Source organism: Chiloscyllium plagiosum, chromosome 5 (genome assembly GCF_004010195.1).
Source record: "Chiloscyllium plagiosum isolate BGI_BamShark_2017 chromosome 5, ASM401019v2, whole genome shotgun sequence".
NCBI lineage: Eukaryota > Metazoa > Chordata > Chondrichthyes > Orectolobiformes > Hemiscylliidae > Chiloscyllium > Chiloscyllium plagiosum.
The window spans coordinates 50,078,093-50,105,675 of NC_057714.1; the positions used below are offsets into that span (position 1 = coordinate 50,078,093).

The 27,583-nt window shown below is 39.5% G+C and overlaps 1 protein-coding gene and 1 long non-coding RNA gene across 3 annotated transcripts in view; one reads left to right on the forward strand and one right to left on the reverse strand.

Annotated features, from left to right (window-relative positions):
- Window positions 1–3,000, reverse strand: part of LOC122549886 (band 4.1-like protein 4B) — a 385,280-nt gene extending 382,280 nt beyond the window's left edge. The window contains exon 1 of one of the 2 annotated variants that reach the window (XM_043690060.1): window positions 2,509–3,000. In XM_043690060.1, the coding sequence (XP_043545995.1) occupies window positions 2,509–2,760 (252 nt within the window). In that variant the 5' untranslated portion in view covers window positions 2,761–3,000. The remainder of the gene's footprint in view (window positions 1–2,508) is intronic. The other variant, XM_043690061.1, reaches the window with a different exon arrangement.
- LOC122549887 lies at window positions 2,872–27,448 on the forward strand. Its single transcript, XR_006311694.1, has 3 exons — window positions 2,872–2,946; window positions 9,017–9,098; window positions 27,367–27,448. It is a non-coding gene; the product is annotated as an uncharacterized LOC122549887 (long non-coding RNA).
- Window positions 27,449–27,583: the final 135 nt, after the last annotated feature.

The following is a 27,583-nucleotide window of genomic DNA, read 5'->3' on the forward strand; positions in this document are numbered from 1 at the left end:
AGGCTATAATTTCTTGGGTTTCTCTCTCTCTCTCTCTCATACATACACCTTTTTAAAAAAATGGAATTGCATTTTTCCCCACACTTTGGAAGATTCTGGTAAAGAACATGCAATTTTATCACGTATTCCCTTCAAATGCTGGTGTGGAAACCATGAGATCCTCAGGATCTTTTGGTCTTTAATGTCATTATATTTGCTAATACCATTTTTTGTCTCAAATGTGTTACATCACTTTTGTTTCACAATTTATTTCTCAGGACAGTCAGATTATTCTCTCTCTGTGAAGACTAGCACAAGACAATTGTTCATTCCTTTTTATTTGCAATTCCTTTGCTGTGCTTTATCTGTCAGATCACTAGTATTTGTAATTTTGTGCTCTTCCCATGGCTATTTCTCACTGCTTTTTCTTGATCTTAGCTGGAAGCAGAGCTCTTGCTCTTTAGGAATATACAATGGTCCACATGGAGTTAAATTTTTTTGTTCGACGCCTTCCACCATTTGCTTGTTTTACCAAAACAGTCTTGACTAGTTTGCAATCATCAGTCTGTCTCATTTGTTCAAGTTCGCGGCATGAAAGCCTAGAAACTTAGTAACCTGATCAGATTTGGCCAAGAGAAACTAATCATATCAGTGAAGTATATCACATTATGATGGCTGGGAGATCAATGCATTTACTGTTAAATTCTTAAATCAATTAAACTAGCTCATTACTAGATCTAGTTATCCTAGTCTCAACTTGTTTTCACTTATTTGTGATCAGATTGGGTCTTCCTCATATTCAGCCACTCAAGTGCACAAATTTCTAACAAATCCTAGGGGTTAACTCTAGTCAAACGTTCTCCACTTACTATGGAGAGAACTTATTTTATATAAACAATTGGTCTTGGTTTGATAATTTGTTATTTCAAATGTTGAAAATTCTTGGCAGGTTTTACTGGAGTCAATAATTATGACCAGTGATCAATTCATCCCTCCCCCTGGACACTAGGTTCAAAATCGACCAAACAGTGAAATTGTCTTAAATTATCAAGACAAATGGAACCCGCATGAAATCAGATAGCCTCCCGCTCACATTCAGCAACTGCATTCTCTACCTAGATATCAGCGACGCGACCAGTAACTAAAGAGTTAAAATATTGGGGTGTTTCCACAGAAGATTGGTTTGAGAAATATAAACAAAGACAATAAACCTGCTTCTTACCCCACCCACGTTTAGTTCAATGAACACAGGCTTATTTTAGGGATCGAGCCTCAGACACATTTTGCGACTGAAAAATCGTTGCGAATCAATGTCCTATGTGGTCAAAGTAATTCTGGAGACGATTAATTTTCATCGGCACAATTTTCACGTCACCGATTCCAGAAGAGCCAGAAACAAATCACTTCGAAAAATCAAAGCAGGAAAACAACAGACAAAAGCGGCACAATAAACATCGAAGTAATATGACATGTTGGTGCCGCGTTCGCTCGTCGTAGATTTATAACTCAGCAACAGACTGATCAAATGTGAAATTGATAACTCATCATCGCAGCTCACTGAAACTAATTGACAGGCAGTTTCGGTCAAGCCTCTTTTATGTCCATCACAGTCAACTTCCGTGTGCGGTTCTGTTGTACCTTATTTACACAGTGAAGACTCTGCTAACATCACTTTATAGCCATCCCTGAACTTTAAACCTACAATTGATCACTGGTTCGAGACTTTTAAAAAAATTCCACTCTATGTACACTTATTATCCGCTTACATTTTATGGCTGTGAAAGCGAAGATCGGTAATTCAGACGCTGTACATAAAATGTGAATGAGAAACACATCCTACTTATGATTAGATTTATTCACTTAAGCGGCATTCTTCGCTTACAAACCTCGTGGCAGTCTCTCTTTCACTGTTTATTCTCGCTTGCTGTCCAGTTTTATACTATTCGATGCATGTGCAGATTTATTTACGTTCTTCCCCACAGGCTATCGACACGCACAAATATTTTCCTAGTACATTTACGTTTCCATGAAACTGATTTTATAAAGTGGGCAAAGTGAAAGGGAAGCGTGACGTAGTTAGATCTAATGATCAAACAGCGCAGCATGGAATAGATAAACATGATTCAAAGCAAGAGATAGTCGTGCTTGTCCTCTGTCTTCCTGCTTGAACTAGCTCCACCCATCAGTTCACCGAGAAACTGCTCACTCCCCGAAGTGATGTTCGCAGAACAAATATGATGTTCGCAGAATACAAGCACAATCGCACAAGTGGTTAAACAATCAAGATCAAAGACACATAAAAGAAACCAACTCTAAACAATACAGGTCCTCAAACATAAGATATAGGGACGAATGAGTTATCCTGTGGATGAGCTTTCACTTCAACCAAGGCATAGATCTCAGCTCATTCTCGGCCCAGACAGATGGATGTCCAGTTTCAAACTGCACACACTTCTAGGTGGGTACGAGTTTAACTAGGCACATTTCTAACTTGGTACAGGTGGATCAGTAGGCATTCTGCAAACTCACCGGCAGTTCCACACTGACGTCTGTACCATCCAAAAGCTGCACTTTGCAGGTCAGGATCGACTTGCTGTTGCCTGCTGCAGGGATGTGTACCATGGTGCCACTGGGAACAGGTGTGGAAGACCGAACCCCAGCGCCGGCAACAGTGCCCAGGTCCCGAACTGCGGCGCTCCCGCCTCCTCTTCCACCATCCCGCTCATCCGTGTAGCGGCGGACCGAGCGGCGCCCAAACGTCCTCCGCAGAAACCTCATCATCTTCGCCGGGGTTGGTGTTCCTCAGTCTGTCTCACCCACCCCGGCTGCTGGAACGACCGGACAGACCGACACTTGCAGCTATAGCTACTGCTACGCCACGGGAGGCAGTGCCCTGAGAGCGCGCAACCCCGGGCTGTCGGAATGAACCTATCCCCGAAAGCCCGGGCGGGCAGCGCGCGGAACCAGGTGAGTGTGGAACCCGGACCGCGCGGCACTACGCATGCGCACACTGCTCCAACACAATCCGTCCTGCACTGGGCAGGCGCGCGATTCACCTCCCCCCATAAATAAGGAACATCCAGTCCTCTCTGGGCATGCGCCATCTGGAAAGGCCGCCGCGGCAAACACGGAACTGAGCATGTGCAGGAGGGCACCTGTCTCCTACACTCACCTGGTGGAGTAGGCTCAGTGATAGGAAGTGGCTCCGCTCAGGTAGAACCTGAGCAAGTTGCTCAAGGGGAAGTAGGGAATAGGCTAACTGGCTACATCCAGCCTCTGATGATACAGTGATAGTGTACCTACCTTAGAGACTCGGCTTCAAATCCTAGCACCTTCATATCTGTGTAGTAATGTTCAAGATTTTCACTACTGAAAATATCTGGTAGTAAGAGGTTGACTGTGAAATGTTCAACCTCCTCAAAGTTACTTTGTTCGCTGACCTTGCAGAGTCTTTATACAAATATTACTTGTTGAGAATATATTTGCACCAATCGATGCTTAATACAAATGAGTACTTGGATAAAGTTGTACTTTTCGGACACTTGGTGTATTGTGATCTTTAATAGTACGACCGAGAGAGGCTATTTATCAATGTTTTCGGTTAAGTAACTCCATGATGAAATAATTAAATAAATTCGCAGCAGTGCTGACTCGATTTCCATGCGGTGCTGAATTAACCTGTTTGTGTTTTCTTGTTCTCCATTTAATATAGGAGAAAGTGGGGACTACAGATGCTGGTGATCAAAGTCGAGAGTGTGGTGCTGGAAAAGCACAGCAGATCTGACCTGCTGGGTTTTCCAGCACTATACTCTCGATTCCATTTAATATGTATCATTTTCAACATTTTTAGTTTTAGGGGTTCTCACATGCGCGACAGACGTGCATTCTATTCACTGTGTACCTGGACTGTTTATATCAGCAATGAAAATAGCAACAAATACCGACTAATTAGCTGGTTGAGCCTGTTCCACCTTTCAATGGTATTATCTGTGACCTAACACAAGATACCTGGCTCATAAAATTGTGAAACTATACAACCGAGAAGCAAGTGATTTAGCACCCCATAATAAAAACATAAACTGCAGATGTCGATGTGAAATAAAAATAAAGCTTCAGGAAAAGAGTCACATTAGACTCAAAACATCAACTTTGACTCTCTCTCTCCACAGATGCTGCTTGACCTGCTGAATTTCTCCAACACTTTCTATTTTTATGTAGCCCATTGCGCCAATGCTGACGAAAAAATCTAGCCAAATTTCACTTTACAGCTCTTAGTCCATCCTGCATTCTAAATTTGACCTTTCAGACTGTGATTTCCAGATCCCCATGACATCAAGCTCTTATCTCTCCAACACTTCTATCAATTACATTAAATGCGTGACCCTGGTCATTAACCATTTGCTGAAGGATATAGGTTATTTTGATAATTTATGTGTACCTTTGATGATTTTCTACATCTCAATTAAACCTCTCTTCAAATTCCAAACTTTCCTCATAACAAATATTATAAGTCTGTCCATCATCTACAAGACACGTCAGGATTGTAATGAAATTGTCCCTAATTCCCCACTTCATGCATGCAGCTCCAACACTAAGAAATCTGATACCGTCCAGGTCAAAGCAGACTTACAATTTACACAACCAACATCACTGTATTCCTTCAACAATTCTCTCATAAAAATATCAATCAGGTGTTATTGGAATTAAGAGATTGGAATTTAAAGGATAAAGTGCTAATTATCTGAAATCTACATTTGTGGTTTGTCTATCCACCTTGCCACAGGTTTTAAATCCTACTAAAGTTTACAGGACCCAAGGATGATGAGGGTGCTAAGCCTTTATAGAAGAGAGACCAATGATATATATATATATAGAAAATTAGATAGGAGAACAAGACAATAGCCTACAATGAGTTTCCCATATAAGATAATTCAATAAAGTTGTAACAATGGATGTGAAAATATAGGAGAAGGAAAAAAAATCATTTTGTACTTCATTGACATGGCAACTAGATTAAGTCAGTTGACAATGATATATAGTACTGATGAAACCATAATGGTGGACAAGATAACAGAGAAATGGATGCAATAAGATTAGAGTACGAGGGTGAAATCTAAGAATTCCTTTGGGAATAAATGATTACTTCCCCTATCTTGGGAAGGGATTATAATTAATTCCACTATTCCTCAGAGTATTTGAATGCCATTCAAGGAAAAGGTATTCATTAATATTCAAGTTTCAGAGAAAATTAGAATCGGAAAGACTATTAGAAATGAATAAAAAAAAATACTGTGGTGTTGGAAATCTGAAATGAAAACAAAAAGTGCTGGAGAAATTCCCTCAGCAGGTCTGGCAGCATCAGTAGAGAGTGAAAGAGTTTGAGTCCAGTATAACACTTTCTCCAGAAGTGAAACAGGCTGTAAAAGTATGGTTGTAATGCTGTTGACAGCAGGCTGGTTGAGTGGACTGGATGGTGAGGATGCCAAGATTAAAAGACAAAGGCAGTGCTAATGGTGGTAAAGGAGATATTGAGATGTAAAATGGGGGCACATGAAGATGTGAGAAGTAGAAAATGGATCTGCCGTGCTGAAAGCAAAGTCAGCAAGACACCACCTGGTATACAGAGATACTGGATCACATGGAACAGAGCCTAAATCTGTAGGATTCCAGGGATGATGTGTCTTACCATACCCCTGCTTTTAGTGTGCTGAAGGGTCATTATTTATTATTGTTTTTATTATTTGGAAACTTGAGATCAAAACTAGATATCTTTATGTTTGATTCGTATTTCTATACCATGTTAAGAAGCAGAGAAATGGTTTTCGTTTCAGTTTAGAATTGTTCTATGAGTGGTGCTAAATGTTTGAAAATTGTTTGATACATGCATTTTTAATAAGGATTTACAGATCTTGGGAAAATAGTTCAGTTCATTACAGAGAAAGGGTAGAATAGTAAAAAAAAATTGGTGTTGTCGAGAATAACAACAGTCCAGTATCAAGGAAAAACAGAACCATCCAGAATGTCAAGCAATGTTTTGGTTAACATGAAAATATGCTGTTGGTTTAGCAGTCTCTAAACAGACCAGGAAGGGGAAAAGGTCCTGAATGGCTTAAAAAAAAACTCCAGGAACAGAGAACCTATACGTTTAGTCTGACAGTGCTGATTTAGCACTCAATAAAAACAAAGCTCGAGAAACCTTTTGCAGCCATGAAAACTGAACAAAGTTCTTTAACTGGAGACATGGTGACCCTTCACAAAATTTTGAGTATCTGTAAAGTTAATGTTGAGTGTAAAAGTGTTGAATATTTATTTATGATATTCATAATAAGACTGTTTCAAATAGTTTTTGTACAATGTAAAATCGTTCCTGCTTTTTCACTTTGTGCACAATAATCGTTGATGTTCTTTGGTTAAAGGAACACTGACAGTCTTTATAAATATTTCAATGACTAACCATCATAGTAAACAATGAAATTACAGTGTTATAATCACTGAATTCCCCACTCGCAACATCTTTGGCATTACAATTGTCCACAAACTCAATTGGACTCATCAAATAAACATAATGGCTAAAAGAGCAAGTCAGAGTCTAGGAATACTGTTACAATTAACTTATCTCCTGACTCCCCAAAGTGTGTCAACCACCTACAAGGAGCAAGTTGGTTGTGTGATGGAATGTTCCCCAAAGCACCACTGATCCTGGATGAGTGTAGCTCCAACAACACTCAAGAAGCTTGACATCATTCATGACAAAGCACCATGCTTGACTGGCATCATATCCACATGCATTCATTCCCTCTACCACTGACACTTTGTAGCAGCAGTGTATACTATGTGCAAGATGCACTTCAGATGTTCACTAAAGATTCTTAGATAACATCTTCCAAACCCATGACCACTTCCATCTGGAAGGACTAGGGCAGCAGATACATGGGAACACCAGCACCTTCAAGTTCCCCTCCAAACCTCTCACATCCTGACTTGGACATACATCACCATTCCTTCAATGTAGCTGGGTTGAAATCCTGGAGTTCCCTCCCTAATAGTTGTGGGTCTACTTACAGCGCATGGACTGCAGTGATTTAAGAAGGCAGCTTACCACCACTTTCTCAAGGGCAACTAGGGAAGGGCTATAAATCCTGACCAGCCAGTGACACCCATGTCCCTCGAATGACTAAAAAAAATAATCCTGGTTTCTCATTGCAATCTGACTTACCCAGTATTACCATCAGCTGGAATCACAACAGTGGACACATTTAATAAAACTGGTTAATGTTCATTCTGAGTGTAGCTCGCATCTTATTACATGGTGACGAGATCCACAGAATTGGAGGCAAGCAGTAAAGAGCACCTGAAGGCAAGTCCAGAGACATCATAGTACCATGAGTGAAGAGCAAGGCTGTCCTAGAAATCCAACCCTAAAAATTTGGAAAAAGTCCTGAAGAGAAGTACAATAGCAACAGGAAGCAATGTACTTCATGTGCCATTGGAGAGGAAAGTATCATGCAAAAGCTGGAAAACTGCAAGACAGTGCCCACAGCAGGGCATATGACAAAATTCCAGCATAAGCACCTGTGTACTTTGAGTAAAATAGTGCCATAGATCAGTGACTTGCAGGCACTGAAGAATCAGGCATTCCAAAAATTCACCAGCAGCAAGTATGTAAGAAATAAGAACTGCTGCTTCAGCTAAATGATGTTGACTTCCATTAGCTGCTGATTGTAAAATTACATGTTGCGCATTTACTTCTATACCTTACCAGAATGTAGTTGTATTTGATATATTATTATCTTAAAAGGAAAAGTTGATTGCACCTCTTCAATTATTTTGTCCCATTCTCTTGCGCAGAGCATTGATAGCCTCATTAGTGTTAGGCTAGTAGCATTGGCGTCAGTTCCTCATAAACAATCTTTTTATGTTTCCTGCTCAAAGTGCTAGGCACAACAATGCTTTCTCTGCCTAGAGGTGGGATACAGTATTGATGACTCCTGACGTAGCTTGCACTGAATTATAATATAATTCAGGGCAGCACAGTGGTCAGCACTGCTGCCTCACAGCGCCAGAGACTGGGTTCAATTCCCACCTCAGGCAACTGTTGTGTGGAGTTTGCACATTCTCCCCGTGTTTGCGTGGGTTTGTTCCGGTTTCTTCCCACAGCCCAAAAATGTGCAGGTTAGGTAAAATGGCCATGCTAAATTGTCTGTAGTGTTAGGTGAAGGGGTAAATGTATGGGTGGGTTGTTCTTCGGTGGGTCGGTGTGGACTTGTTGGGCCGAAGGGCCTGTTTCCACACTGTAAAGTAATCTAATCTAATCTAATCTAAATGATATGGCTCATACCAGTAAGGAACCCCACTATTGGAAACTCAACCCAGCCAGTTTCATAGACAGTTGCAAGTGTCACATCAGAGAAACTATTTCACAACTGTATTAGCAGCTCAGAAAATTAAGTAGGGATCATAGCAATTTCTCAGTGTTCCAGCAGGAAAGAACATGGAGGGACAAGATTAATTCTTCTCACATGGGTATGGCAGATATGTTGATATGTTGAAAGATTTCAGCTCCCCTAATGATGCAGATTCTCAAGCCAGAATCTGTTATACAGTCGTCATGATTAATAGCAAGAAAGCTCATTTTATACTGGATACAGGAGTAGATATATCAATTTTTTTCTTTTGCTACACCATGCTAAATGCTAAGGATTCTCAGACTGTCTTCCACTCAACTTTGGGGCATAAGAGGCATTACATTTGGATTGAAAGAGCAGGTGAATGCTACATTACCACAATACCAGAGTTATTTGTACTCATTACAATAAACAGAATTGTGTGTGTAGACTTGAATATTCTTTGTTTAGTAGAGACTGGAAACACTGAAGTTGATTTGGTGTGCCAGGAATCAAGCCCTCAGACAACAAAATAGTAATTCAGCTCTTCTTTTCTTTGAAAAGAAAAGCTGCAAATGCCAAGAAACAAAAATGCTAAAGGTGAAGCTGACAAGCTACAACAGTGCATTCTAAACATTGGTTTTCTCTTTCAGGATAAAGGGACAGAGAAGAAACCCGCCACTCATGCTGATTGTTTCGACAAGGTCCTTAGATTTCCAGTACTCCTGGATTCAGGTGAAACTGTTCATGAAATATCCTGTCTCTTTTGAGGAAAGTCATGTCTTTGTTGAAAAATGTACAAGAGAAGTAAATGTATCTACTTACTTTACAAAATCTGCCAAGTAAATGGCACAACAGTAATAGCAACTGCCGCCATGGATAGATGAAAAAGCTTCTTCATGCATAAAAGGAAACAACAAAACACAGAAATAACAACAAGAATAAGCTATTCCAGCCATTGAGCCCAATCTGTCATTCAACATGATTATGAATAATCTTCTAATTCAACAATCTACTCCTGCTCTCTATCCTCCTCTGCCTTAAATGGGTAGTTCCTTATTCCGAGATTATGTCTCCTGGTCATAGACTCTCCCACAAGGAGAAACAACTTCTCCGCATTATCCTGACAAGCCCCCGAAAAATCTTCTATGTTTCAATAAGGTCACCTTTCATTGTTCTAAACTCCAATGAGTACAAGCCCAATTTACTCCATCTCTTCATAAGAAAATCTATACAAAAAACTACCTCTAATATAATTTATTAAGTAGCCCAAATGTAGGAGCTTATCAAACTTTTTTTCTAAGTCCAAATACATTAAATCTATACTTCCACTTTATCTATTCTATTTGTTACCTCCTCAAAGAGCTCTAATAAATTTGTAAAGAATAATTTTGCCTTCTTTAAACCATACTGACTGCTAGATTTTATAAAGCATATCTAAATGGTCTGCTATCACGTACGTTATAAGGATCTCAAACATTTTCCCAATGTCACACATGAAGCTAAGTGGCCTAAAGTTTCCTGCTCTTTCCCTTTTCAGATCAGTATGTTACATTGCCAGTTTTTCAATCTTCTCAAATGTTTTCAGAATCTAAGGATTCATGGCAGATCACGACAAGTGTGTTTGAGTAGTTATTTCCTTTTATATCCTTGAATCTACCATACATCAAGTCCTGGTAATTTATTGGCCTTTAGCCCCATGGGTTTCTATGGTACATTTTCTCTAATGAAAGTTATTGTTTTCTTTTCCCACATTTTGCCCCTGTTATAGAATCACACAGCACAGAAACAGACCTTTCAGTCTAACCAGTCCATGCCGAACATATTTGAAACGAAACTAGACCTACCTGCCTGCTCCTGGCCCATATCCCTCCAAACCTTTCCTGTCCATGTACTTTTCTAAATGTCCTTTAAACATTGCAACTGTACTTGCATCCATCACTTTGTCAAGACGTTCATTCTACATGTGAACTACCCTCTGTATAAAACATTTATCCCTCATGTCTTCTTTAAATCTTTCTCCTCTCACCATAGTCTTTAAATCCCCCATTATAAGGAAAAGATACCTACCATTGACCTTATCTATGCCATTTATGATTTTATAAACCCCTGTAAGGTCACCTCTCAACCTTCTATGCTCCAGTGAAAAAAGTTCTAGCCTATCGAGCCTTTCTTTATAACTCAAGCTTACCAAACCTGGCAGCATCCTGGTAAATCTCTTCTGAACCCTCTCTAGCTTAATAATATCCTTCCCATAACAGGGCAACCACCTCGGGACACAGTGCTCCAGAAGAGGCCTTACCAAAGTCCTGTACAACCCCAATATAACTTTCAATTCTGATACTCAAAGGACTGAGCAATGAAGGCCAGCATGCTAAATGTCTTTTTAATCACTCTGTCAAACTTCAAAGAATTATTTACTTGAAATCCTAGGTCCCTCTGTTCTACCACACTACCCAAGGCCCTACCATTAATTGTATGAGTCCTGCCCCTGTTGGTTGTAGTAAAATGCAATACCTTGCATTTATCCAAATTGAAATCCATCTGCCATTTTTCAGCCCATTGACCCATTCTTAGTTCTTAGTATTTTTGAAATGATATTAATGACCCTAACATGAAGACTGAAGAAAATATTTATTCAAATCCTCTGCCATTGCTTGGGTCCCTAGTATTATTTCCCCAGCCTCATTCTCTTAGAGGCCAATGATCATTTTAGCCTCTCTTTCTTCCTTTTTCTCTATACTTAACTAACTTACTATTGTCTGTTTTATATCACTAGCTAGTTTACCCTCATGGTATATTTTATTGCTCTTTAACTTTCTAGAACCTTTGTTGGCATTTTAAACTTTCCAAATCCCCTAGTTTACTACTAACCTTTGCCACAATGTATCTTTTTACTATCAATTTGATACTATTTTTAACATCCTTAGTTAACCATGGTCAGTTTATCCCTTTACTACAACCCTTCTTAGAGCATATGACCATAAGATACAGGAACAGAATTAGGCAATTTGGCCCATCTGGTCTACTTTGCCATTTAATCATGAGTGATATGTTTCTCAATTCCATTCTCCTGCATTCTCCCTGTAACCTTTGATCCCCTTACCAATCAAGAACCTCTCTATCTCTGTCTTAAATACACTCAATGACTTGGCCTCCACAGCCCTCTGCAGCAATAAATTCCACAGATTAACTACCCTCTAGATGAAGAAATTCCTCCTCATCCTAGTACTAAGGGGTCATCCCTTCACTCTGATTTTGTGCCCTTGGGTCCCAGTCTCTCCTAATAGTGGAAACATCGTCTCCATGTCCACTCTATCCAGGTTTATCAGTATTCAATAAGTTTTGATCAGATCCCCCCTCATCTGACCAAACTCCATCAAATACAGACCCAGAATCCTCAACCACTCCTCATATGACAAGCGCTTCATCCCTGAGATCACTCTTGTAAACCTCCACTGTACTCCTTCCAATGCCAGCAGTTCCTTCCTTAGATATGGGGCCCAAAACTGCTTGGAATATTCCAAATGAGGAATTCCAGAGCCTAATACAACATCAGCAGTACATCTCTGCTTATTCTATCCCTATTGAATTGAATGCTAACATTGCATTTGCCTTCCTAACTGCCAATTGAATCTGCATATTAATCTTAAGAGAATCTGGAACTAGAACTCCTGATACCCTTTGTGCGTCAGATATCTAAAGCTTTTCCACATTTAGGAAATAGCCTAAGCCTCTATTATTCAAATCAGGTGCATAACCTCACACTTTCCCATATTATATTCCGTCTGCCACTTCTTTGCCCACTCTCCTAGACTATCCAAGTGCTTCTGCAGCCTCCTTGCTACCTCAACACTACCTGCCCCTCCATCTATCTTTGTGTCATCTGCAAACTTAGCAACAGTTCCCTCAGTTCCTTCATCCACATCACTAATTTATAATGTGAATAGCTGTGGTCCAACACAGACCCTGGCAGAATTCCACTAGTCATTGGTTGCCAACCTGAAAACAATCCTATCTCCCTACCCTCTGCCTTCTGCCAGTCAGCCAATCCTCTATCTATGCCAGTACCTTACCCTTAACTCCATGGGCTCTTTTTTAGCAGCGTCCTGTGCAGCACCTTGTCAAAGCCTTCTGGAAATCCAAATAGATCATGTCCACTGGCTCTCCTTTGTTTCACTTACTCGTTACATCCTCAAAGAATTCTAACAGATTTGTTAGATATGATTTCTTCTTGACAAAGCCATGCTGACTCACCCCTATTTCAACATGCACATTCAAGTACTCTGCAATCTCATCCTTAATAAAGGACCCTAAAACTTACAACAACTGAGGTCAGGCCAAGGTTTCTGTCTTCTGTTTCCATACCTTCTTAAACAAGGGTGTTACATTAACCATTTTCCAGGCCTCTGGGACCCTCCCTGACAGTAGTGACTCCTTAAAGATCACCACCAATGTCTCTACAATGTCTTCAATGATCTCCTTCAGAACTCTGGGATGTAGTCGATCTGGTCCAGATGATTTATCCATCTCTAGATATTTCAGCTCTCCCAGCACCTTCTCCTTATGATGACCACTACATTCACTTCTGCCCCTGATTCTCATGAAGTTCTGGTATGCTGCTATGTGTTCCATCGTGAAAACTGATGCAAAGTACTTATTCAGCTCCTCCACCTTTTCTTTGTTCCCTATTACCACTTCTCCATCCTCATTTTCCAGTGGTCTAATGTCCATCCTTGTCTCTCTCTTCCGTTTTAGATATCTAAAGGAAAATTTAGAATCTTCTTTTATAGTACAAGCTGGCTTACTCTCATATTTCTTCTTCATTTTTTGTTATCCTCTATTGTGTTTTTAAGGCTTCCAATCCTCTGACTTAACATGAACGTTCACAACATTGTATGCTTTTCCTTATGCTGTCCCTGACTTCCTTTGTCAGCTATGACTGCTTCATCCTCCCCTTTGTGTGCTTCTTCTTCCTTAAAATGAATTTATGGTGTGCCTCCTGAATTCTCCCAAAAACTCCTGCCATTGCTGCTCCACCATCTTCCCTACTAGGCTCCCCTTCCAATCAAATCTTGATAGCTACTTCCTCATGTCTTTGTAGTCACCTCTTTTCAATTGTAATACCATTGCATCTCATTCCAGCTTCTCCCACTCAAACTGTAGGGTGAATTATATTATATTATTATCATTACTCCCTCGGGGTTCCTTCATCTTAATCTCTCTATTCAAGTCTACCTCATTGCCCATCACTAATTCAGAATTACCTGTTGCCTAGTGAGCTGTACCAGAATTGCTGCAAAATACATTCCAAACTTTCCTTTTCTTGAGATCCTCTACTAAGGTGATTTTCCCAGAACACCTGTATATTGAAGTCCCCCATTATTGCAATACTGCCTTTCTAACATGCTTTTTCTTTCTCCTGATTTATTTCCTTCCCCACATCCTGAGGTTAGAGGTAAGGAGACCTCTACACAACTTCTATCATGGTCTTTTCTTTGCAGTTCCTCAACTCTACCCACACAGACTCTATGCTATCCAACGGTATATCACTTCTTGCTATTGATATGATTTCATTTCTTACTAACAAGGCAACTCTATCCCCTTTACCTGTCCTTTCAAAAGAAAGTGTGTCCTTGGATATTTAGTTTCCAGCTGTGATCCCCTTGCAGACATGTGCTTGTGATATCCACAACATTCATACCTGCCAATTTCAATCTGCACTACAAGCTGATTTACCTTGTTTCATATGCTGTGCGCATTTATGTATGGTCTCTGTCCTGCATTGACTGTCCCCTCCTCATAGTTATCCCTGTATCTGATATGCCTGAAGATTAATTCCTGATGCTTTTTATACTCTCTGTCCTATTATTTGTTTTGGAAACTTTAATGACCTCTGTTGAGCTCTTCCACCCTTTAACATTTTTCATAATTTTCCTTGCAACCAATACCCTCACCCCGCAACTATTTAGTTTAAAGCCTTAACTACCTTAAACTAAGTAGTGGGCGAGGAATAGGTTCAATTGACTGGAAAATCTGAAGTCTCCCATTTCAAACTGTAAGTTTATATTTGTCTTCGCTCATCTTTTTTTTCATATAATTACAGAAGCACCGATTGTTCATTTTTATGATTATTGCAAGTTTACTGTCATATGGCATAATTGCTAATATGGCTTTCCCAGTCTATATGCAGATTAAAATCACTCATAACTACCATTATGTCCTTTTTGCATGTACCTCTAATTTCTTGTTTAATACCATCCACTGAAGTAGCGTCACTGTTTGTAGACCTACTATTTTTAGTCAATTCCTACTATTTTTTTTCATCCCTTGTTGCATCCTAGTTCCATCCATACTGATTATACATCTAGATTTCCTGTGCCAAAATATTTTTTCATTGGTGCACTGATTTCATCTTTGACTCAATAGACAATAGACAATAGGTGCAGAAGTAGGCCATTCTGCCCTTCGAGCCTGCACCACCATTCAATATGATCATGGCTGATGATGACTCATGATGCCATCCCACATTCTCTCCTATTTGTCCATCCTTCCTAAAGATTGAATACCCTTGGATACTCAGATTTCAGCCTTAGTCACCCTTGAAGCAATGTCTCTATAATCACAATCATATTGGGGTTTAGATCAGAGTGGTGCTGGAAAGGCACAGCAGGTCAAGCAGCATCCGAGGAGCAGGAAAATCAATGTTTCAGGCAAAAGCCCTTCATCAGGAAGGGTTTTTGCCTGAAACATCGATTTTCCTGCTCCTCGGATGCTGCCTGTCCTGCTGTGCGTTTCCAGCACCACTCTGACTTAAACTCTGGTTTCCAGCATCTGCAGTCCTCACTTTCACCTCACAATCACACTATACCAGCTTACAGCTATTTATGTTGGTAATATCTCTCTCATTGCAAATGATCCATATCCAGATACAGTTTCTTTAGATTTGACTTTCTAACCTTTTTACACATTTTTGAGTATTTTGGCACTGTTTATATCTGGACTTTTTTTTCTCTCTCTTCCATGTTTGCATTTTACTTTTCTATCTTTCCTTTTCAACTTGGTTTCCCTCTCTATTCTCTCCCAGCTCTGGTTCTATGAGCAGAAACAAGACCTTATATTAACTCAATCACAGATGGAACAAGTGAAACTTCAGAAAAAATATACAGCCGGAAAAGTTATCACACTATCTGAGATGTTTCAGATTGTCAGGTTGGAAGAGATTTTCAGTTTACAGGAAAGAACTCCCTCAGCTTCAATGTAGATTTGTGAACATTGGAGCTGTGGGCAGGGTGGAAGCCAGTCCTATGCAAAAAACGATGACATAAATTTCAGACCTCAAAAACACTTAATTGAGAGGTGGTTCAAAAGCTACAAGCAACTATTAAAAATTTATCTCGGGAAAATGACATGCTTAAAAATAAATTGGACCATTCCAATCATTAATGTTCAGAGATTGTTGAACAACACAAATGGAAGCCAGAATATGCAAATGCATATGCTTATGCTTTCTAAGAGATGCAGAATTCCTTGCTGAAACTCAATGATAAAACAAAGAAGTTCTAACAGATCAGTGTTCAACATGAATTGGAGCATTCTGACTATTCAGAAAAACTCCACAGCTCAGAGCCCAACTGTTAACAGTCATACAATAGAACAAAGCATTACAAACTCCAAAACAAAAGTTAAAGCATATTTCTGAAAATCTAATGCAGTCATTGTTTTCCAAGAATGACACAACAAAGAGGTACATTGATGAAAGAAAAAGTCACTTTTTCACAGAAATATTCAGAGCTCTAGGATTATTGTGAATGGTTAGCAGAGGAAAATATTTACTTACTGTTAGTGTGTAATGATCTTGAGTTTCAAGAGGAAACTTGGACACTGAGTTTATAACTTAAACAAACATAGCAATTTATTATTAATAATTTAGCTTTAGCAGAACATAGATAAACTATTAAGCTATCTAATTAATATCTGTGATCTAGCGTTGAATGTAAAGCCCCATTCATGTACCAACAGACATACAGGCATGGTTAAGGGAAAACTAAAAAATGAAAATGAAAGAATTGTGATTTGCCAATTTGATAAATGTTTCAACAATGAATGCCAACAACAATCTTATTAAATCTTTTGATGATGGGTTGTATTATAAATATATAGGACCATATATCTTGATTGAATTCTGAAGTCACTGGCCATTGCAAACAACTTTTGCAAACCTCTGGGGATTGTAATTATTTCTTATAGGCTAAGTTGTTTTCTCAGAACATTCAACAAGTCAGTTATTAGAGAATAACATGAGAGATCAAAACCAAAATAAACAGTTTCTTCGACTTACAGTTTTTAAAACACAATTGCCGCCTGCCTAAAGTTTAGTCAGGGCTACTTCACTCTTTCTTTTCCTTTTCTTCTTCAAAATTCTCCGTGGTTAATTGATTAGCACTGGTCCTTTATTGGCCAATTCAACATCTCTGAGTTTCTGAGCATACCAACATCTCAGTACTGAATTGTCTAGTGTTCTAAGAGCAGTAATTAACCTGCATTATCTTTCCAGGTCAGTTCCCAACAACAAACATCAGTTTTTTTAAGTTTTTTTAAACAAGCTACTGTTCAAAGTTTAAAGTTTGGTTTTTAAGTGCAACTCACAGTTCCAAACTAAAAGTGAGAAAAATAAAAGAAAAATAATTTGTACTAACAGAGGCAACAGGTAGGAACTAAAGTAACAGCTATCCAAGCAAGTTCTGTGGATGTAAGTCCAATTCTAAAAAAGAACTCCAAGAACTCATGTCCTAAATACATCAGTTAGACAAGTTCAAGGTCTGAGTTTTGGAACTTGAATAGCAAAGCAATGACATCAGGTGTCTCAAGTTGATCACATCATAGGTTAAAGCGGTGCAGGCAGAAAGTAAATGGGTGACATCCAATCGGCCATTGGGATCCATGCAGTAGTAACGGTCACCTGGGCATCTCACTCCACAATTAGTTATGAATACTGATGAGGATTTTGGCTCTTCAATGGCAGTTTTCAAACTGTTAGTGGGAACCCCAATTAGGATTGAAGACACAGCATTTGGGATCCTGTGTTTCCCTTCTCCCATGACCACACGCCATACTAACATTGAAGCCTAGGCAGAGTCTGGTCCTGACTTTGTCCTGCCTATTATTTGATCTCTCTTTGATGAGTCATAGGATCCTACCTGTGACCACTTCATTGCCACTTCAAGCCAGGTCCTGATTATAACCCCAGTGGCAATGCCTCTACTTCTGAAATGAGGTCTTTCTGAGCTTAAGCTCCTCACTTTGACATTGTGTAATGACTTGGGCTTCAACATCAACCACCTCAAGATCCCCAGCCTGTGCTCTTCTTCCTGGCCAACATATATGAACTGGCAAGGTTCAAATGATAATAACATTTTTGCATAGTACTACTTTAAAAATGCAGATTTTCATGACAAGCTGTCACCTTGAAATTACAACTTCTGTTTTCTCTTTAGAGATACTGTCAGACATCCTGAGTTTCTCCCCCCATTTTTACTGTTTCCATTTCAGAAAGATGTCTTAAATGAGAAAAGACTAATTTTACTGAATTATAATGAGATTTGCTCAGAGGTCACTAGAAACAGCTACTTGAAGGTAAATCAGTGTCAGAATATTTTAGGTCAAACAAAATAAGGTTCAGAGCAAACATGTTAAGAAACAAAGAGGGACAACTACTGAATTTTGACTCCCTGGATGTCAGAGTGTAGGATAAAAACAAAAAATGGTTAAGACAGATGCCAACAGTGAAACATTTCAGAAATCCTAATAAATACAAGAAGTTTATGCTTAATTAGAAAGAAAATTAGGAAACCAAAGAGTGGGTTTGAAAAGATATTGTCAAGTAAAATTAAGGAAAACACGAAGACATTATAAAAATGTTTAAACAGCAAGTGGATAACTTGAAAAATAGAGCCAATTAGGGATGAAAAATAATTTGTGTTCTGGGGCAGAAGAAGTGGGCTTGAACATTTTGTATCTGCTTTCACAACAGAGGAGAAAGCAGACTATATTGTAGGAGGTGTGTGAAATATTGGTTGCAACAGTGAGGGAGGTAACATTAAAGAGTTTAACACCATTGTATATGGTAGGTCACTAAGCCTTGATGAAATGTAATGCAGACTGTGAAGAGAAGCAAATGAAAAATAATCAGAATCTCTGATCATCATTTTCCAAGCCTCTCTAGCAAATACATGCATTTTATTTACCAGCATTTAAAAAGGGAGAAAATGATAGCCCAAGTAATAACAGGCCAGACAGCTCAATCTCAATAGTGAGCACATTTTTGGGAAAAAAATACACAGATTAGTCATGAACTGTCAACATGATTTTTTAAGGGAAGATTATGTTTAACAACAAAAATAGAAAATACTGGAGAAAGTCAGCAGCATTGGCTGTATCTGTGAAGAGTCAAAGAGAATTTTGAAGGGTCTATTTTTATTCCAAATGTCCATTATCTGAAGTTTATTTACTTTTATTTGGGTATTACATTTCACAAATTTGATTTAATTTTATTTGAGGAGGTAACAAAATGGGTTTGTGATGGTCAGAAGTATTTTATTTGATGCAGTCAACTTGAATTTTATCAAAGGCTTTGACAAGGCCTCAAAGAACAGATCGGTCAGAAAATTAAATGACAATAAATGGTCAAATTCTGAGAAGTGTACAGGGAACCTGAGCTTGGTTCCACAGTATATAGAGATATATGGAAGTATTTAGAGAAATCTTAGGTTGGATTTCCACAGGTTCCTGACGGTAACAAGGCAGGTAGATAAGACGGCCAAAAGGTCATATGGGATGGTCAAGGCCCAGAGTTGGAACTGTGTAAAACTGGATTCCAGTTAGAACATTGTGTTCAGTTCTGATAACTGCAACACTGGATGGTTACATTTGAGAAGCCAGGGAAGATATTTATGAGGACATTGCCAGGAATAGAAAATTTTAGCTATGAGGGAACATTAGATAAACATAATTTGTTTTCTTTTGAACAGAGGAGGCTGATGGAGATCTAATTGAGGTCCAGGAATTTATGTGGGACTGAGAGACGATAGATAAGAAGGACTTAATTCTGTTATCAGAAGAGGTCAATATCCAGGGGATTTATAGGACTAGAAGGAAGATAAGGAATTTTTTTTCAATCAGAAGTTGATTGCTGTTTGGAACTCACTGCCTGAAAAAAATGGGAAAGCCAGAAATCCTTGCAGTAATTAGGGCAGTTGTCAAGACTTTAATTAATGTGTTGGGAGAGAGTAAATGGAGGCTTATGGGAGATATGGCAGGATTACAAAGCAGCTATTTGGACAAAGAAACCCAGAGAGGACATGAGGGAACAGAATGTACAAACATAGAAAAACAGCAGTATATAGGACCAAAAAGTGGAAATAATTGCTAAAAAAAAGGTAAAATTAACAATGCTTTACATGAATGTATGTAGTATTCCAAAGTAAATAAATGAATTGAGGGGTCTTTGATTTCTTGAGGCAGCAGGCAGTATAGATTTAGTAAATGGAAGGAAGGCTGGTTTGTGTGATGGACTGAGCGGTGTTCACAACTCTCTGCAATTTCTTGTGATCTTGGGCAGAATAGTTGCCACACCAAGCTGTGATGCAGCTGGATAGGATATTTTTTATGATGCACTACAAAAATTCGTAAGAGTCCTTGTGGACGTGCCAAATTTCCCTTAGCTTTCTGAGAAAGTAGAGGTATTGGAGTGCTTTCTTGGCTGCAGTGTCAACATAGATGTACCAGGACAGATTGTTGCTGATAGTTACTCCTAGGAACTTGAAGTTCTTGATCACCTCCACCTTAGCACCGTTGATGCACACAAGAGCCTGCCCTCCATTCCACTTCCTTAAGCTGATGACCAGTTCCTTTGTTTAGTCAACATTGAGGGAGAGATTGTTGTCTTTACACCATGCCACTAAGCTCTCTATCATTTTCCTGTACTCTGTCTCATCATTGTTTGAGATCTGACCCACTATGCTGATGTTATCAGCAAATTTGTAACTGGAATTAGAGCTGAATTTAGCTACACAGTTGTAAGTCTATAAAAAGTATAGTAAAAGGTTGAGTGCATAACTGCCAATAATGCCTTTATTTGAAAAAGGAAAGAGATTTTAAAAAGCAGATAGCTACAAGTAGCTTAGCATTTGTTATTGGGGAAATGTTAGAGTGCACTATGAAGGATATTAGAGCATTTACCATAACACCATCAAGCAGAGTCAGTATGGCTTCATGAAGGAGAATCATGCCTGACAAATTTCTTAGAATACTACGAGGAAGAAACAAACAGAATAAATTTAGAAAAAGCAGGCAATGTGAATATTTGGATTTTCAGAAGGCATTTATTCAGGCACCACATATCAGTCTACTTAAGATAAGAACCCATGATATTGAAGGTATCATATTGTCATAGATAGAATGTTGGCTAACTAATAGAAGATAGAGAGTTGAGAAGAAGCAGGAGTTTTAAGTAGAGGAACCTGTAACAAGTGGAGTATCACGGGGATCAGTGTTGGGCCCACAATTAATTACCATATATATTAATAGCTTGGATAAGGAAAGTGAATGTACTCCAGCCCAGTCTATATGTGATGTAAAAATAGATGGGAGGGCAAGTGGTGAGGATAACATTAAAAAGTCTACAAAGGGATAGGACAAGTTAAGCAAATGGACAATTACTTGGCAAATGGAATTTCACATGTAAAATGTGCAGTTATGTACCTTGGCTGAGAAAAGAAAAGAGAAGCTTAACATATCTAAATGGATAAAGACTGTATACAGTTATAGAAAGGAGAGATTTAGGAGTCCTCATACTTACATCACAATAAGTTATCGTACAAGTTCTGTGGGTAGTAGGCAAGGCAAGTGGAACGTCTTCCTTTATTTCAACGGGAATGGAGTTTAAAAAAAGTGAAGTCAAGCTAAAACTATACAAAGCACTAAACAGACCACAGCTGGAATTCTGTGAACAGCTTTGGGCCCTTGTTTAGGAAAAGATATGTTTGCATTGGAGGCAGTCCACAAAAGGTTCACTAGACTGACCCCAGGAGAAAGGGCTGTCTTATAAGGAGAGGTTGAGAAGGTTGAGTCTATACTGATTGGTGTTTAGAAGAATGAGAAGCAACCTTACTGAAACATACAAAATTCTTAAGGGACTTGGCAGCTTAGATGCATTTACCCTTGTGAGAGAGTCCAGGACCAGAGGGCACAATTTTAAAATAATTTCAGTGATTTTAAGATATGAGGTGTAGATGCCAAGTGTTGAACTGGGGTGGACAAAGTCAGAAATCACATGGCACCGGGTTATAGTCCAACAGGTTTGTTTGAAATCACAAGTGTAGCCCCTTTGTCAGGTGAAATAAAGCAAAGACTACGCAGGCACAGAATTTATATGCAGAGAGATCAAGGGCAAGAGATCAAGGGCAAGAGTTTGAAAGGTCATACAACTGGTGTGTGTGGAGTGTTGAATAATAAGTCTCTGCAGGTAACCAAGAGTATTAGACAGAGTGAGTAAAGTGTCAACAGCTGAATAGCAAGCTAAGGGATGACCCCTATAATTCAATTAAATGAGGCAGAGGCATAGTGGGCGGCATGGTGGCACAGTGGTTAGCACTGCTGCCTCACAGCGCCTGAGACCCGGGTTCAATTCCCGCCTCAGGCGACTGACTGTGTGGAGTTTGCACGTTCTCCCTGTGTCTGCATGGGTTTCCTCCGGGTGCTCCGGTTTCCTCCCACAGTCCAAAAGATGTGCAGGGTCAGGTGAATTGGCCATGCTAAATTGCCCGTAGTGTTAGGTAAGGGGTAAATGTAGGGGTATGGGTGGGTTTCGCTTCGGCGGGTCGGTGTGGACTTGTTGGGCCGAAGGGCCTGTTTCCACACTGTAATGTAATCTAATCTAATCTAATCTAATTTCAAAAAATTAAAAATAAGGTGATGCTAGAGACAAACTAAATGACTGGGGGGAATAATATGATAGGTATAAGAGTCTCATGCAAAGGGTCTTCACAAAATAATAAGAAATCCAATACTGTACAAAGTAATTAAGGTAGAGAGATCATAACATTTTATCAAGATGATGACATCAAAACAGGACAGTAAGGAAGATTTTGCAGCAACAGAACCCAAGATCATGGTTGAGACTGTCTTGATAGATATGGAACTTGGCTGTCAGTTTCTGCTTGGTGTTTTTGTGTTGTTATGTTACTCAAAGTCTGTCTTGGAGGATGCTTACCCGAAGATTGAAGGCTAAGTGCCCTTGACCGCCTCATCCAGTACTTCCCTGGAGCAGAGACACTACACCATGTTCTTTGTAGCCTTCAACATGTCATTGATAATGATTAAAATCTTGCTAAGATCATCCCTACGCCTCCACTTCTCGCCTTCAAGCAACCACCAAACCTTAAACAGACCATCGTTCACAGCAAGCTACCCAACCTTCAGGATAACATCGACCACAACACCACGCAACCTTGTCGTGGCAATCTCTGCAAGACATGTCAGATCATCGACATGGATACTACCATCACAGGTGGGAACACCACACACCATGTACACTGCAGATACTCATGTGACTCATCTAATGTTGTCTATCCCATGCGCTGTGGGAAAGAATGTCCCAAGGCATGGTATAATCCCTTTTGTATCTTTCCCCTCTCACCTTAAACCTACACCTTCTAGTTCTTGACTTCTTTAACATGTTTAGGGTGCACTTCACCTGATGAAGGAGCAGCGCTCCAAAAGCTTTTGATTTCAAATAAACCAGTTGAAGTGTAACCTGGTGTTGTGTGACTTCTGATTTTAAGTTAGAGAAGGGAGAAATTACTTCCCTCAGAGGGTAATGAATCTGTGAAATTCTTTACCATAGAATGCTGCAGAATCAGTCATTAAGTATATTCATCGCTGAGCTAGACAGATTTTAAAGAGTAAGGGAATCAAGGATTATTTGGAATAGGCAGGAAAGTGCCGTGAGGATCATCAACTCAGCACATGATCTCATTGAATGGCCCCTTGAGCCTATTCTGCTATTCAGTGAAATCATGGCTGATCTGTAGCCTAACTCAATATGTCTGCCTATAGCCCATATTCCTTAAGACCTTTGCTTAACAAAAACATTATCAATCTCAGATTTAAAATTAACAACTGATCCATCATTCACTGTTGTTTGTGGAAGAGAGATCGAATGAAATGGAAGTGGGTAGAACAGCTGTTAATGTCCGTGCTAGTGGTGGAAAGGTGGTGAGATATCTTGAGTGAGTGAGTACACAGCACTGAGGCCATGCAGGATGAGGAGGGAGGTGGGTTTAGGTGGGTGGGAGCAACCAAGGGAAGATATTACATGTAATAGTGAGCAAGGTAGAGCATGAGCCTCGATGGGAGGTGAATGTAATAGCAAGGGTAGAGTGACTTGGCAGAGAGAAGACAGTGACACTTCCCCTGGCTGAGTAGAGAAGTTTGTTGACCTTCTTGCCTCAATGCAGAGCATACCTCCAGATGGTTGAGACCGCAATGACCTGGATGACTTCAGACCAGAACAGCAGGACCTGGTGTCATGTTATCCTGCACCTGTTAATGAGAGAACAGGATGTCCCTGCTTTGCATTATCCCATGCATCAAGACTTCTAAGTGCCTGCCTATAAAGCTGGGCATCAATTCAGGGTCAATATTGTGAAAAATGATGCACTGAGAACAACCTAGCTCTCAATGCTGGAAAAACCAAGGTAATCATTACTGACTTTTGATGGGCTGTTACTCATGCTCCCCTACACATTAACAGCTTAGAAATAGAATGAGTGGAGAGTGTCAAGCTCCTGGGAGTGGTCATCCACAACCAGCTTTCTTGGGCTCTTCATGTGGATGCACTGGTTACAAAGGTCCAACAACGTCTCTTCTTCCACAGGCAGCTGAGGAAATTTAACATGTCAGAAAATACCCTTGTCAACTTTTATAGGTGTGCCATGGAGAGCATTCTGTCTGGATGTATCACAACCTGGCATGGCAACTGTACTATTTAAGATTAGAAACTGTTACAGAGTCAGCCTGGACAATCAGAAAGGCCAACCTCCCATCTGTAGAATCCACCCACCAGGCCCGCTGTCAAGAAAAGGCCACTAGCATTCTCAAAGATGCATTCCACCCTGGCAATGTTTTTCTACAACCTCTACCATCGGGAAGAAGGTACAGAAGCCTGAACACACACACCAGCCAGTTTCATAACAGTTTCTACCCAACTATTGTTAGAAGACTGAATGGACTCACAAATTCTTAACATTCACCTGTACCTGTGTTTTTGTTTTTGCCACTGTTTACCTATTATTTACTTATCTATGCTATTTAACTATGTGATCTGCCTGTATTGCTCGCAAGACAAAGCTTTTCACTATGCCTCAGTACATGTGACAATAAATTCAATTCAATTCAATTCAATTTAGTTCAACCATGCCTTGTTGCTCTGGACTGATAGTGCTCATTGTGCGTTCAGTGGCCTTTTAACATGGGACAAGTCCCAAGGACATCAATCTATTCCAGCAGTGGCAAGTTTTTCTGGGCACAGTAAGTGGTAATATCCAGCCAGCATTGGACGAGAGCGGGGCCACATTTTAGATAATTAATGAGGCAAATTTGGGACGATAGATGAGAAAACATACTCGGCCTCATGGAGAGAAATCCTCTATTAAGTGTGACAAAATTGACATTTAACTAAAATAAGATACAACCCACTGTGTTTTTTCCTCGTCTTTGTTTTAGTTTCACTGTATTGTTTTTGTTTGATTTCTTTCTTTATCCCTTCACGTTGCACTCGAATCCAAGCTGCACATGGACATAACCTTTGTACATGATCCATCACCACTCTCTTCTACTGTTATATCATGAAATATTTAATCTTCCCTGGCATCCACTGTATCAAAGGTGTTTGTCTTTACTCTTCCTGCCTTGTTCCCCCCACAAATCAAATCTCTTATATTTCTACCTTTATTCAGTTCTGATGAAAATTTATTGATCTGAAATGTTAACTTTGGTTTCTTTTATTCTCCTTTTTTTTAATTACTAGTGGAAGACATAGTACATGGTGATATCAGAGAAGGTACTGGTGTCAATGAACCCTAATATTGTTCAGCTGATGCTCAGGAGATGTTGAACCTTAGTCTGAGAGCTTGTATAGGAATCTTGTTTGATCTGCCACGAATAGAAGAAACTAATCCAGTATCATTCAGTACATGCAAGGAAACTGTTCTGCAAACCAAACTCGATAATCCCAGATTTGTTGTCAGCATAATTCTTTGCAACCTCAGGATAATGCAGCAAATGTTCACAAAACCACAATTGATACAGCACAAAAGAGGCTGTTCGACATATCATGTCTATTCTGGCTCTTCAGCAAGCATTATGGCTTAGTGTCATCCTACTGCCTGTTTCTCATACCTTTGCATATTGTTTCTACTCAAGTAGTTATCCAACGTATTCTTGAATGCCTCAGTTGATTCTGTTTTCATCACATTTCCAAGCAGTGCATTCCAGGTCCTAGTATTGGGCTTGAGAAATACTGTAGCACATCTGCATTCAGTCTGAAAAACAGCAGTTGATGTTAATTCTACTTCCTGAGACTCAGCCAAATTTGCATCCAAATTCAATTTACTAGTGAGTCAATGTTGTCACTTGTTAAGCACTTTTTGGAAATCCATGTATACCACATCAAGTAACCAATTTAACTTATCAATACCCTGTTACCTTATTGAAAACTTTAATCAAATTAGCTGGATCTGATTTGCAGTACATAATCAATACTAACTTGCTTGATTTAATTTGCATTTATCCAAGAATGCATTAGTTTTGTCTCAGATTACCATCTCTAAAAACTTTCCACCATGACTTTAAGCACATTTGCAACTTTAGAAACCTCTTGCACCATTCCTATATCCAAACAGGATTAGAAGACTTCCAAATTTTCCTGGGCATCCTTGGATACATCAATCCTATCCTGGTAACTTATAAACGCCTTTATTTTAATTTGATTGAAAAAGCATATGATTAGTATACAGTGTTATAGAGATTTTTCATGGCCTTGCTAACATAAGATGAACAGTGAATATTTGTTTCAAAGAGATTGATAAGTGATGAGCTAAAATATAGAGATCATCAGGAGACAAATCAGTTCCAATTGAATTTGCACATTTTCATGGCTTCTGATGCTTGTTGATGTTCTGCTTTGTCATTATGGGCCTAGTGTTATCTGTGTCTGTTTGTGCTTTCAAAAATTCTAACCTTCAGCCCTTTCTTATGGTTTAAATTATGAAGGGTACAGTAGACAACTGTAATTTGGCACACTTGTTGCCACTTGCTGCTGGGCATCCTCCAGGCCTACCCAGCCACTTATACCATGCCCCCAGTATGATTTGTTCAGTTCACATCCTTTGGAAGTGAGCTGCTGAGCAACCTCCATCATTCCATCAATCATAGGAGCAGTAGGTTAGCTTTTGTTCACTCAAGAATAATCTGGTGAAATACTCTTGTTGGTGTATTAGAGAAGTGAATAAGGCAGGTCTAAACTCATTCATTACTGGTTTAAGTTCAACATAATTGCAGGGAAAGTAAATCACCCTGTGCACTGACCCAACCACATGCCTTTTGTGCTGTGGGCTCAACCGACTTTACAGCTTATTTCAGACTATGGAACTCAGTACAACTAAAACCTTTAAAGCTAGCACGTAGATCCAAGAGTAATGGCTTTGTCCAAAACTCCCAAGGGCTAACCTGCTGTGCTACCTAAATTCCTATGAGAACATGTATTTTCCTGCTTCTGTTTTTGACCTTTAAGTGGCATTGAATGAGAAATCTCCCAGGATAGGTGACATTTATTCCAAAATGCAGCAATAATCTAGGGAATATTCTTACAAGGCACTGTTAATTGATATCAATGTGTCACTGGAGAATAAGTTTGTTTATGTTGTGTCTTTATTCAAAACAGATGGAAATCAGATACTGAGGCTTATGCCCGAAACGTCGATTCTCCTGCTCCTCAAATGCTGCCTGACCTGCTGTGCTTTTCCAGCACCACACTCTCGACTCATGTCCAGGATCTGCAGTCCTCACTTTCTCCTAGGAAATCAAATACCACCAATCATTTTCAGTTTGTACAAAGTAAAAAGGTGTGAGCTTAATGTCCATCTATGTGACAAAAAATT